Below are 14515 nucleotides of genomic sequence, written 5' to 3'. Positions count from 1 at the left end.
GATGTTTCCATACTTGCTGTGTTGGTCCATCTCATGTTTCCTTGTGCTGAAATGCTTGGTCTTAAAATGTGAGGTATCCATCAGGGAACAGAGAGGTAATGGCATCCCAGAGTAAATGCTGTTTCAACTATTTTTTGATTAGTTTAAACTGTTTGATTATTTTAACTTTGGATTACCAGGTGCTACTTGATTCATGACTTCTTGATATAGTTTCTACATATATGATACAAATATGATCAAACAAAATTATTTTTTGCCTTTGAATGAAGATAAATGAGGCAGAAGTTAATGATTAGATATCAAAAGAAATGTTCAGTGTGTATATATGTACTGCATAACTTTATCATTTCTGCCTGTTACATCTGTGTCTGTGTGTGTTGTCTGCAAAAAATACAGTCAATAGAATAGAAAAGGAAATATGGATTACATAAAATTATATTTAAGTATAATTAGAAATACAATGATTTCTTAAACAATTACAGCCCAAGTTATGCAAAGCTTTCAGATGAGTCACAAAATGAAGCAAAGATTGTTTTCCTTTGCTATTTTCTATAAAGTTGACTTCCGAGGTATTTCTTCTCTCTTGTGTCACATGAAAACAGCTTTTCAGCCAAAGAACAAGTGGCAGTGAGTGACAACTGCTGGATCCACAAGAGATGATATTGAAAGAAAAAGAGGAGTTAAGAAAAGGTCCATCAAATATTATGATTCTGATCAACATTAGGTGAAATCAATTAAAAAACCTGGCACCAATCTAGTTTCAAGAAACTCAGGAACTTAATGTCCTTTATATCCAATAACGGCATCAAACTGAACATTGATCTTTTTTCTTAAAATTTTCATAAAACGCTCAGGAAGTATCCTAAAAAGAAACAAAGAAAATAATTAGAAAATTAATATTGAGTATATTTGTAAAATACTTTCTTTTTTAAGTATTTATGTTTAAAGTATCATATGATTGTTGTCGTTGTTGGATACCATCGAGTTGAGACTAACGCATAGCTGACCCTCTGGTTGGTTTTCAGAGGCAGCTAATCATACAGTAGGAGACTGCCCATCTTTCTCACACGGAGCACTGGTAGATTAAAACCATGTGCCTTCAGGATTGCAGCACAGTTTCTTGCCACGAGGCCTCCAGAGCTCTGTATCTTGTACGTAGTCATCCTCAATTGGTAAAAACTTTCAGCTCTGAGTACTGTGCTATTCTGTCCCATTAAATCTACTTCTTCTACAGAAGGAAGATTAACCTTTCTTTAGTGTAGTAATGATCTGAAATATTTCATTTTTAAAATAAATATAGTTCTTACAGCAATTTAAAAAAAATAACAAATGCCTTCTCATATTTCCCAAACAACCTAAGAAAGGAAGCGTCTGGAACTGAGTAGCTGACCTGACTTTTAGGAAAACTGACATAGAAAAATGAAGTGAGAATAAAAGCTAACTTTACACTTTTTAAGGGAAGACATCATTAAAATGTCTTTGAATGAGACTGTTGTGTGCAGTCAACTCAGAACCAACTCATAGCTGACCCTTTAGCAGGTTTTTAAAGGCAGTTAACTGTATGCAGGGAGATTGCTCATCCTTCTCCTGTAGAGCAGCTGGTGGGTTCAAACCTTGTGCTTTTGGGATTGCAGCATAGTTTACCTCTAGGTCACCAAAACTTGGAGAATGACTAAATTAAAATGAAAATACACACTTGGTTTTGGGTATAATACTGAACAATTATTTAACCTTTGTGTTAAAATCCCTCATTTGTAAAGGGAAAACATTAACAAGATGTCCTGAACAGGACATTACAAAAACATTCCATTCCCAAAAGGAATTATAACCATGGGCACAAATGTTAATTTAACACATATTTCTGGAGGATACAATTCAATTCCTAATACGAGGTCTAATCTTTCTTTTACTGTCCCTATATTTAAGAATAATATAACTTGCCACATTATATGAGAAAATACATAAGTTAGTGTAACTGTATATAGAGATTTGCCTAGAAAACTTTAAAAAAGGATTGGAAGTGAAGCACCAACTTCTCACAGCAGAGGAAAAATCAAGGCAACAAAAACAGCAATAATAATAATAATAATTATGATGATGATAAAATTATTGCAACTCATGGTGAGTCCAGCACAGCAGAGGAGAACTGATAGAGGGTTTAAAATGGCTGTGATCTTTCAAAAGACAGCCAGGATTGCCTTCTGTGACATTTCAATGTACACTTCAAATGTACATTTCAATGTACACTCAAGCTTTAGGTTAGGTCTGAGCGCTTAACTGTTACAATAATAATCATTAATAATAATAATAAATATTAGTATAAAACATTTATTGAATACTTTCTGTGAATTATTTTAAACACATTAGCTTATTTTTTTTTTCTTCACAGAATTATCAAGTATAAATGTTGTCTCCATGTTACTAAACTTCAAAGGGGTTAAATAACTCATCCGTGTTGTTGTTGTTAGCAGCATGTCATCCAAAGACAGCTTCATCTGATTCCACAGTAACACTGAATCTCTTTGTGACAGGGCTAGGAAATATTTAATCAACAAACATATTGGCAGTGGTTCATGTTAGTCCTTCTTCAAAGTGTGGTGGATACGGTGATGATATAATGTGATAAACACAGTGCTAAGCACTTCAACACTTGTGCTTAACTACCTTAATGTAAAGATACATCCAACCACAGATTCTCCTAGAAGGGAGTATAAAAAGTCCGACATATGTCATTTGGACATTTGATCTCTTGACTTTATTTCAGTCCCTGAGGCAGTAATTCTTCAAGTATCATATCTGGAATAATTATGGGGGAACAGTTCCCTAGTAAAATCAGATTTCTGGGTCCTAGGTCAAATATTTTTTATTTAAATCTCTAGGAGCTCTGGTGGCCTAGAGGCAAGAAGCTGCACTGCAATCCTGAAGACACATGGTTTGAGGTCACCAGCCAGGGAAGGATAAGCAATCTCTTCCAATGTAGCTGCCTCTGAAAAACCTGCTTGAGGGTCAGCTATGGGTGGGTTCCAACATTATGACGCACAACAACAGAGGTGATATCCAAAAGCCTTCTCAAATGATTCTGTTCCTCAACAAAGTTGGAAAACTCTGGTTCTCAAGATGGGTAGCAAGTTTTCTCTTAGCTGTCCCAAGACTTTCCTTCACTTCCCCTCTGATGATCTAGTGAAATTCATTGTCATATAGCTTTCCCAGGTAAGTAACAGTTAGTGGATTATGGAGTACCAATTCCATCAAATCACTTCCAACTCATAGCAACATTATAGGACAGAGTAGAACTGCCTCATAGAACTGCCTCATAAGGCCTCCAAAGCTGTAAATCTACAGAAACAGACTGCCACGTCTTGTTCCCAGAGTGACTGGCAGGTACAAACAGCTGACTTTTGTTAGCCATTTAATCACTATACCAACAGAGCTCCTTGGCTTCTGGAAAGGAATTCTTTAAATAAGTGCTCTGCATTTTTATGTGTGTATTAGAATCCGCTCCAGATCTGTTACATCTCTCCAAGTTCAGGCTACAGCAATTCAATCAGAATTTCGGACAATAGTTTCCAGAAACCAGCATTCTTTAAAATTCTCCAGTATTTTCAATGTGCACTGAGTATGAGATCTATAGCTCTAAAAAGTGCTTCTCAGATTTTCATATGCATGCGAGCCATGTGGGGATTTTATGGAACTGTAGATTCTAATTTAGGAACAATGGAGTGAGGGAGGCCAAAAGTCTGAAACTGTAAATAACAGTCCCAGGTGATGCTGAGGCAATTAACTGTGACAACATTTTAAGTGTCCACAATCATTAAAAAGACAAAAGATTATTTAGAAATGATTGCCTCTGAAAACCTGCTGCAGTTCTGAAGGCATGCAGTTTGAGTCCACTAGCTGCTCTGTGGAAGAAGAATGGAAAAACTTCTCCTATGTGATTAACTGCCTCTGAAAACTCACCAGAAGGTTAGCTACGAATTGGTTCCAACTTGATGTACAAAACAACAACAATAACAACAACACACTTCAGTATGATTTTACATAAAACAAAATGCAAGAATCATCTTTTGTACATGCAAATGAAAACATAACTGTGGTTCCCTCCAGTGTTATATTGTCCTATAGTTCTAGTAAATAATCATTTATTATAAGACAGACGCTTCCAGAAATATGTAAATTTCATTCTTTTAAAAATAAACATGTAGAAAATTGTGAAAAGGAATTGCAAATATGGAAGTTGTTTTGCTCTCAAATATTCTAGTATGTGTATTTTATTATAATTAAATAATAATAATTTTTAAAACTTATACAAATACTTCCATTAATTTACCTTCAAAGTTATACCAAACCTAATTAATTAGCACCAATCGTATAAAAATTATATTTTTAAATTTATTACAATAATTTCATTTACTCCATTACCTTAATCAACTACAAAACTTGCTTTTAAATACAAGATTTTTTACATATATTTTAATGTCTAATGTTAACTTACCTTTTACTATTGGTACTTACCTTTCCAGTATTGTTAAGATGCTTATAGAGAATGGAACAAAAATCATCTTCTTCTCAGTCAGGATCCCATTCATCAGTTTGCTTACAACTTCCTCAGGTTCAAGAGTGGGTCCCAAACTGAAATTAGAGGCAGGATTCAGAAACAAACTATTTCACTGATGCTTCAGTCTTAGTTCGGTGCTAATGATATATACTAGGCAACTCTGGTAGTCTGGTGGTAAGAAGTTGCACCGCCAACCAAAAGGCAGGTAGTTCAAATCTACCAACTGCTCCAAAGAAGAAAGATGAGCAATCTCCTACTGTACCATTTACAGCCTCTGAAAACTTACTGCAGGTTCAATTACGAGTTGTTCTGACTCTATGGCACAAAGCAGCAACATACATACACTACCATAGGACTGGGAGCTCTGGAACTTTGTCCAGATGGAGTAACCCAAATGCAGTGCCTTTCTGGTGGCTCAAATTCACTAGCAATTCCACTGCAGAAAGATGGACAATTTCCTCCCTCATGATTTATGGCCTAGGAAAACCACTGGAAGACCAGCCATGGGTTGGTTCCAACTGAATGGCATTGACGATGAATGGTCATCAGAATCATAATACTGCTGACTTGAAGCATCGAGCCCACTATAGGTAACCAATAAATATTACTTTTACAAACAATAATTATCCCTTAAACTGTCAATTTACAAACTCTGTTGAGTCAGAATAGACTGATAGTTGGCCCTCCAGTGAGTTTTCAAGGCTATAAATCACATAAGAGGATATTGCCCATTGTTTTGCCTTAGAACCACTGGCAGAGAAGTGTGTGTGACCTTTGGGGCTGGCAAGGCAACTCTCAATAGATTACACCACCAGAACGCCATTATTTAGCACTTATTATATACATTTTGCTAAGTTTTCTACACGAGCTATCCTGTTACCACTTTATTCCCCTGAAGGAGATGCTGTAATCCCTATTTTACATAAAGAATTAAGAAGTAACTTGGAGCAAAACAATAACTGAGTGGTAAATGCATAGACACCAAAGTCTGCTATTGGTTACCAAGCAAGGGTAGGTGGGAAGAGGAAAGACAGTCATTGAGCTTCTGTTAAAGGTCATGAGAAAATTTGTAACATGGTGATGGTTGCCTGGCATGATGAGTGTAATTAACACCATTGCAAGAGGAGAGAAAATATTGCAATAATGTATAAAAGTAACTATAAAGCACTGATGCTCATAAAATATGGCCAATTTACACTATTTTAAAATAAATTTTTGATTGCTCCATATAATGTAAAACTTTAATTTTTCTTTATGAACTGCATATTATTTTCTCTACAATTTTCAGACTCTTAAAATTAAATGTACAAATGTGCTTAAATTTTAATCGTGAGCTATATAAAACCAATGTTGTTAGGTGTTATTGAGTTGAGTACGACTCATAGTGACCCTATGAATAAAAGATCTGAAACCTGTTCTGTCCAGTGCCATCCTCACACAACCTGACACACAAGAGCCCATTTCAGCAGTCACTGTGTCAATCTACTTAGTTGAGAGTAGTCTTTTCCTTCGCCAACCCTCCACTCTTTTCATCATCATGTCCTTCTCCAAGGAGTAGCCCCTCTTAGCAACTTGCCCAAAGTGTGTGAGGCAAAACCTCATCATTCTTGCCTCTGAAGAGCACTCAGGCTGCACCCTCTCCAGGACATATCTGTTTGTTTTCTTGGCCATCCATGAGATGTTCAGTGCTCTTCTCCAACACCACAGCTCAGAGGCTTCAATTCTTTTTCTATCATCCTTATTCATTGTCCTGCTCTCAAATGCATAGCAAATAATCTGAAAGACCATGGCCTGAATCAGATATACCTTGGTCCTCAAATTGACATCACTATTTCTAAATAATTTGGAAAGGTCCCTAACTGCAGATTTCCCCAATACAACGCATCTCTTTATTTCCTGACTGTTCATACCAAGGGTGTTAATTGTGTATCCAAGCAAGATGAAGCTGTTGACAGTTTCAATCTCCATCCATCATAATGCTGCCTACTGGTCCAGTGGTAAAAATATTTGTTTTCTTGACACTGAGATGCAATCCATAGTAAAGGCTGCATTCCTTGCTCTTCTGCAGCAAGTGCGTCAAGTCCTTCTCACTTTTAAGCAAGCAAGGTTATATTATCTGTATAATGCAGGTTACTGATGAGTCTCCCTCCAATCCTGATGCCACACTCCTCTTCATAGAGTCCAGCTTCTCAAATATTTTGCTCAGCATACAGACTGAATAGGTATGTAGAGAGAATACAACCCTGATGCACTTCTTTCTCAATTTGGAACCATGCAGTGTTCCCCTGCTCTGTTCACACAACAGCCTCTTGGTCCAGGTATAGATTCTGCATGAGTACTATCAAGTGCTCTGGAATTCCCATTCTTCTCAATATCAGCCACAACTTGCTATGATCCACATAGTCAAATGTCTTTGCATAATCAATAAAGCTTAAATACATATTCATCTGGTATTCTTTATTTTCAGTCAAGATCCATTTGACATCAGCAATGATATCTCTAGTGCCACCATGTCTTCTAAATCCTGCTTGAATTGAGAAAACTTATGTGCAGTAAAAAATGTTGAAATTATGTTTTTTGTTACATACACTCACCACTACAAAAAAAAAAAAGATTCTGTTAGACTGTTTTGTTGTGATGTGCCATTGAGCTGAATATGACTCACAGTGACTCATGAAATCAGATCTGAATTCTGTGCCATCCTCACAATCTCTGACCTACTGGCATACCCATTGCTACAGTAACTGAGTCAGTTCATATGGTTGAGGGTCTTCCTCTCTCTCCTGAACCCTCTAACTTTCTGAGCAAGATGTCCTTCTCCAAAGAATAGCCTTTATTAATGAGTATAAAAGTCCAAAGGGGGAAGGGTGGAGGAGGGGGTTGAGGGGGGAGTAGAGTGGAGGGAGAAATCGAAAAGTCACAGAGTCTGGTGGGCAGAGGGAGGGGTTGAAGGAATTAGGAAAGATCCAGTAGGCACCTGAAAAAATATGAAGTGATAGTGGGTATAGATTAATGGTGATTAATTTTATAAAACACAATGTATAGAAACTATCATATGAAACACAATGTGAAAGAAGGAATGTGTGAAACACAATGTACATAAATGAAACACAATGTATATGAATTTTGAATGAAAACCAATATAAAATTAATTATTTTTTAAAGAAATAGCCTCTCCTAGCAACATGCTCATGGAGCTATGGTGGCCTAGTGTTAAGAAGCTGAGCTGCAATCCAAAGGCATGTTGTTCGAATACACCAGCAACTCTGTGGGAGAAAGATGGGCAATCTCCTCTTATGCAGTGTACTACCTCTGAAAACCCACCAGTGCTATAGGTCAATTTCCACTAGGTGGTACACAACAGCAACATGCAGAAAGTGAGCTGAAGCTTTATCATCGTTGCCTCTAAGGAGCATTCTGGCTGCACCTTCTCTGAGACATATCTCTGCTCTTTTGGCCGTCCATGGATATTCAGCACTCTTACACTCATTCCAGTCAGAATCAACTAACAACTGAGCTGAGGCTGGAAACTGGAATGGGAGGCAATTGCCTATCTCTGACTTTTAGAACTGCTAGTGCATTGGAACCACCAGAGACACCTCTGGCTTAGCAGCACAACCTTCTACAGACTATGCCAAATAACCACTGAAGTATAAAAAGATCAGAATAGGCAGGAAGAAAGCATAACTGAAGGATCTGATACATGCCAGATGAAGATAACTGGTAGCACTATTTACAACAGCTAAAAGGTGGAAACAACTATGCATCAACAGATAAATAAATACACAAAATGTAGTATATATAGACAACAGAATACTACTAAGTTATAAAGAGAAATTAAGCCTTGATCTATCTAGCGGCAACATAGTTGAACCTTGAAAATATTATACTATGTGAATTCACTCACTAGAACAAAATTATACAGTCTCATTCATATGAAATGCCATGAATAGGAAAATGAAGAGATTACACAACAACAACAACAACAACAACAACAACATGTGAATTCACTTACAAGAGAACATATATTATACAATCTCATTCATATGAAATGCCAAGAATAGGAAAATGAATAGAGATTAAGCTTTATTAGTAGTTATCAGGAATAGGAGACAGGGAAGAAGGGAAGTCTTTGTTCAGAAAGCAATGAGTTTTTGTCAATGGTGGTAAGATATTTGGCACTGATTTAAGAACAATAATTGCACAACATGATTAATGTAACTGATAGCACTAAGATACACACCTACAAAAGGTTGAAACGGCAAATGTTGTGTTATATATACTTTTTCCCCCAATTTTATTTTATATTGGCTTGCCCTCCAGTCTCCCAAATTATCTAGCGAATTTTGAAATTGTTGCTCCTGATTGCTGCACAGTATTCCATCCCGTGAATGTAACACAATTTCTCAATCTACTCCATTGTGGTAGACATTTGGGCTATTTCCATATTCTTGCAAATGTGAATACTGTTGCTGTGGACATTGATGTACAAATTTCCATTTGTTTCTCAAGGTATATTTCTAGCAATGGAACAGGTGAGTCACATGAAATCTCTATGTTCAGCTTTCTGAGGAAACGGCAAACTGCCTTCCAGAGCGGTTGTACCATTTTACAATCCCAACAAAATTGTCTGAGAGTTCTTATCACTTCATCCCACTGACACTTACTGCTTACTGTCCTGTTAAACTTTGCCACTGCTACTGGGGTGAGATGGTATCCCATTGTGGTTTTGATTTGCATCTCTATTATTGCCAGTGATTTTGAGCATTTCTTCATGTGTCGTTGACCATCTGAATGTCTTCCTCTGTGAAAAGTCTTTCTATGGCTTTTGTCCAGGTTGTAATGTGGATTGTACAACAATGAAATAATTTTTCTTTTATTTTTTCAAAGAGAAGAGTGAACTGGGGGGGAGGTGTGGGCAGGGAGAAAAGTGCAACAATGCATGAATGGAAATCCAAAGTCTCTGTAAACTTTCATTAAAATTAATAATAATAATAATGGGGTTTTTCCCTGTCAATAGGTTTTCTTTTCACTCTATTTGAAAAAGTTTTTGAAGGTCAATTCATCAGTTTTATCCTTTCCTGGCTATGTATTTCTTGCTATATTTGTCAGCCTCTTTATACTACAGACAGGACCTTCTAAGCTTGGTCCCTCGTTGTCTCTTCCCTGCCCCCAACATTGTCTCTTATGATCTTTATGGTTTTGGTCTTTATCCTTAGGTCTCTAGTCCACCTTGAGTTGATTTTTATGTATGGTGAGAGATATGGATCCTTCTTCTTCAGGTTTCTGCATCTAGAAGTCCAGTTTTGCCAGCACCATTTGTTGAAAAGTTGTCATCACCCATTTGATGGGTTTTGTTTCCTTGTGGAATATCAGTTCACCACAGATATATGGGTTAACTCCTGGGTTTTGTATTCTGTTCCATTGATCTGTGTGCCTGTCATTGTACCAGTGCCATGCTGTTTTAGTTATTACAGCTTTATAATAGCTTTGAAATCAAGGAGTGTTATGCCTCTCACTTAATTTTTGTTTATCAGAAGTACTTTGCTTACTCACGGTCTCTCTCATCTCCAAATAAAGTTGACAATTTCCCTTTCAATATCCTTAAAAAACTGATTTTGGTATCTGTACTGGGATTGCACTGAACATGTAGATTGCTTTTGGTAGGATTGTCATTTTCATAATATTGAGTCTTTCTATCTATATACATACCAGGAGTGGCATTCACTTCCTAAACAACATGCCTCTGGAAACTCTATGAACTTTGATAAATGTTGATTGTTATAGAAAGGCTTCAGGCCCTTTTTTTCCCTAGGGTCACTATGAGTCATGCTCAACTCGATGGCAATCAACAATAACAACATCATGTACAAGGAACATTTTTCTATTTATTTAAGTGTTTTATAGTTTCTCACAGTGCACATACTTTTAAAAATAGCAGCTGCTGTTATTGTTAATGTACAATCACTTCATTGGCTCTAGAGGGAGCAGATAAGACCAATCATAAATCACTGTTTGTGTCTACTCAAACCTATCTAGTGACTGTCTTTAAAATGGGAAAAGAGTTAGCAAGTTATTTTGGTCTATCTTGGTGCTCAGAAAAGTGGACAGCAATGCCAGAGACGGGTCCTGTGGTTAAAGATCATGACAAGAGGAAAAACCCAGGTCAATCAAGAGAGTCACGTGTATTGCCAGGGGAAGACATGTGCCAGCCTAGCTAAGTGCTGAGAAAGCATGCAGTACCACAGACTAGATCTGTACAGACTGGGAGAGGTTTATTCCTCTCGTGGAAAACAAGGAAATCTGCCAAAGTATTAGCGGAACACAAGCTAAGGAACAGAAAGACTTCAATGTTCACACGCAAGTGAAAAGGCTGTCTGTGCACAAATAGAAGAAAGTCACTCAACAGCTTAGGATGGCCTTCAACACTTAAAAATAGAACAATAAAAAAAATCAAAGCATAGACAAGGGAAAGAATCTGCTTTGTTGAGCTGTCACACTCCAATATTCTAAAGCCCAAGATTCAATTAAAAAAGCACATGACTTACAAAGAAGCAGGTTTCTTTTAAAGACCAAAATAAAACTAAAGAAACAGCCTCTATAAGCGCCCATGAATGGACTTCCTAGACAAAGACTTGAAAACAACAGTGCTGCCTAATAGCTAAAGCAATTCTGTACCCTCTCTTTTTAAAATTTTAACTTTTTTTTTTTACAAAACTGTGATTTTAATAAAGGTTTACAGAGAGGTTGGGTTTTCATTCATTCACTGTTGCACATTTTTCTTCCCTCTTCCTTCCACAGGGTATTTTTCAATACATGTTTTTGTTCCAGATTGTTGTCATTAAAGCATTTTTTTAAGAACAAAGTGAGAGGACTCATATTTCCTAATTTTAAGACATACCATAAAAAGTTACCATGATTAAAACAGCCTGGCAGTAGTGTGATAACAGATATACAGATCAATAGAATAGAATTGAGAGGCCAGAAGTAAATTCATGCATCTATCGTCCAAGGTCACTCAAAAGAGAGAGAAGCGTTTCTTCAATAGATGGTAGAGGATATCTGGATTTTGCAAGCTGAAGTCAATATCTATGCCTCACATTATACAAGAAAACTAGCTTGAGATGGATCAGGGAAATAAATGTTAAAATTGAAACTATAAAATTCTTAAGAGCACAAAATGTTCAACCAGAGTTCTCCTTAGAAGTAGGGATGGTCAAACTTTATCTCACATACTTTGGGCATGCTGTCAGCAGGGGCCAGTCATTGGAAAGAGAAGGCTCAGATAAATTCTTCATAGGTTCACTATGAGTCACAGCTGACTCTATGGCACCTACCAACAATAAAGTTCTTAGGAGAAAACAGAGAGGCATGGATGGCTGTGGGATAGTCAGATGTGGTAACACAAGCTCAAATAGCAAAAGACAAAATTGATAAATGCAACAACATACAAATGAAATACTTCTGCTCATGAAAGGACTTCATCAACAAAATAAAAAAAATACGTTGAGACTAGGATAACATTTCCAGGAACAGAAAATTTTGAAAGGGTCTAATTATCTGAAAGGATCTAATAATTTTTTAAAAAATAAAAACCTTGTAACTTAACAACAAAAAAGATGAATGATCCAGTCAACAAACGGGCAAAGGACTTGAACTGTTATTTGATCAAAGATATTAAAATGGCCAAATAAATGTATGAAAAGAGGCTTTTATTAGATACTTAAAAAACTAAACCAAACTTGCTACCAATGAGTTGGCTTCAATTCATACCAACTTTATAGGACACAGTAATACTGTCCCTGGGTTCTATATTTACAGAGGCTATAAATCTTTCCAAAATCTGACTTCCACATCTTTTACCCCAAAGGAGCTATTGGTGGGTTCAAGGAGTTCAGCACTTTAACCACGGTACCACATCATCAGCCATTCCAAACCCAACAAAACTCAGTGTCATTAAGTCAAGTCTAACTCATGATAACTCCACTAGGTTTTTGACATTAGCCATTACAGAAAAAAAAATTTTCCTTCTGTGGAACAGTTTGGTGGATTTGAACTTCTTAACATTCAGATAGCAAAGCAAATGACGATGAGCTATTACCTCATTTCCATTGGAAGATAATAAATTTTTTAAAAAAAGAAAACAAGGTTTGGCAAGAATGAACAAAACTGAAGCCCTCATCCATAGCTGATGGAAACATAAAATGGTATAGTTGCTGTGGAAAATGGTTTGTTAATTTCTAAAAAAAGTTTAACAGATTCAAAAGAACTGAAGCAGTAATTAAAACAGATACTTATGTGCCAGTGTTCAGTGCAGCATTATTTACAACAGCCAAAAGCTGAAAATAACCCAAATATCTATTGACAGATAAATGGATAAATAAAATCTGTATGTGCATACAATGATATATTGTTGTTATGTGCCATCAAATAGCCTGTAACAACAGCTCTGAAGCAAGCCCTGTCCTGAGCCAGTCTTACTGACGTTGACACACCTACCCCCATTACTCCAGTTACGGTATCAACTCATCTCATCCGGGATCTTCCTCTCCTGCACTGTCTCTCCAGCCTTCTGAGCATAATATCCTTCTCCAAAGTCTGCCTCCTCCTGGCCATGTGCCCAAACTATGAGAGATAGAGCTTCAAAATCCTGGTCTCCAAGGAGAAACTTGGTCTCACTCTCTCCACAATAGACCTATTTATTTTCTTGGTAGTCCAGGGTATATTCAAGACTCTTCTCCAGCACCATTACTCAAAGGCACGGATTCTTCTTGTCATCCTTCGTCACTGTCCAGTTCTCTGATGCACAGCAAGTAAATACAAAGACCCTAACCTGTATCACACACACCTTAGTCTCTAGTCTGACATCATTTCTTTTTAGTACTCTGGCAAGCTCCACAAAAGCAAATTTTCCCAGTGCAATTCATCTTTTGATTTCCTGGCTGCTGGTGCCAAGAGTGTTGACGCGGAGCTGGGTAAGCTGTAATTGTTAACAACCTCAGTCTCTTCTCCATCCATCATGGTGCTGCCAATCGGCCCAGGGGTGAGAATCTTTGTTTTCTTGATGTTGAGCTTCAATCCATATTGAAGACTACAGTCCCTGACCTTCTGCAGCAAGTACTTCAGGTCCTCCTCACTTTTAGCAAGCAAAGTTGTGTCATTTGCATAACATGGGTTGTTGATGAGTCTTCCTCAATTCTTGACGCCACATTCCTCCTAATAAAGTCCAGCCTCCCGAATAATCTGTTTGGTATACAGATTGAAAAGGTATGGAGACAGGATGCAACCCTGATGCACTCTTTTCCTAATTTTGAATCATGCAGTGTTTCCGTGCTCTGTTCTGAGGACTGCTTCCTGGTCTGAGTATTTTGCATAAACACAATCAAGTGTCCTGAGATTCCAATTCTTTTCAGAGTTAGCAACAATTCATTGTGATCCACACAGGCAAATTCCTTTGCATAGTCAATGAAACACAGATAGACATTCCTCTGGTACTCTTTGCTTTCTGTCATATCAATGACACGTTACTCAGCTGTAAAAAGAACTGATGAAATGAAACATACTGACACACAGATAACGCATCTGTGCATATAAGTCTAATGAAAAAAATCATACATTTATATTAAATATCTAGAACAGGCAAATGCATAGAGACCAAAGTTGGCTAGAAGAGCCTCGGGGAAAGAGGAAATAAAAGAAATTATTGTTTAATAGGTATTAACTACTGCTTAGTTCGTGTTTGGGTGACGAAAACTTTGTGTAAGCAGGCAGTAATTATAATGGCACAAGACTGAAAACTTAATAACTGTCACTGACTTGTGACAAATGTACGCTATACAGATTTTACTACAATAAAATACATATATTTATATACAGTCATGTGTCATATAATGCTCATTTGGGTTGTTGTTGTTGTTATGTGCCATCAAGTCGTTTCCGACTCATAGCGACCCTATGCAC

The 14515-nt window shown here is 37.0% G+C and overlaps 1 protein-coding gene across 1 annotated transcript in view; it reads right to left on the bottom strand.

Moving 5' to 3' along the window:
- Nucleotides 1-777: 777 nt before the first annotated feature.
- Nucleotides 778-14515, bottom strand: part of HSD17B11 (hydroxysteroid (17-beta) dehydrogenase 11) — a 77892-nt gene continuing 64154 nt past the window's right edge. Inside the window, exons 6-7 of the mRNA XM_006885318.1 lie at nt 4513-4629; nt 778-862 (exon numbers count right to left, since the gene is read on the bottom strand). Coding sequence (XP_006885380.1) covers nt 778-862; nt 4513-4629 — 202 coding nt within the window. The remainder of the gene's footprint in view (nt 863-4512; nt 4630-14515) is intronic.

Source organism: Elephantulus edwardii, unplaced genomic scaffold, assembly GCF_000299155.1.
Source record: "Elephantulus edwardii isolate Elephantulus edwardi_28Jun2011 unplaced genomic scaffold, EleEdw1.0 scaffold00042, whole genome shotgun sequence".
Lineage (NCBI taxonomy): Eukaryota > Metazoa > Chordata > Mammalia > Macroscelidea > Macroscelididae > Elephantulus > Elephantulus edwardii.
Note: the sequence above shows the minus strand (reverse complement) of the source record. Positions and strands in the feature narration are given on the sequence as shown.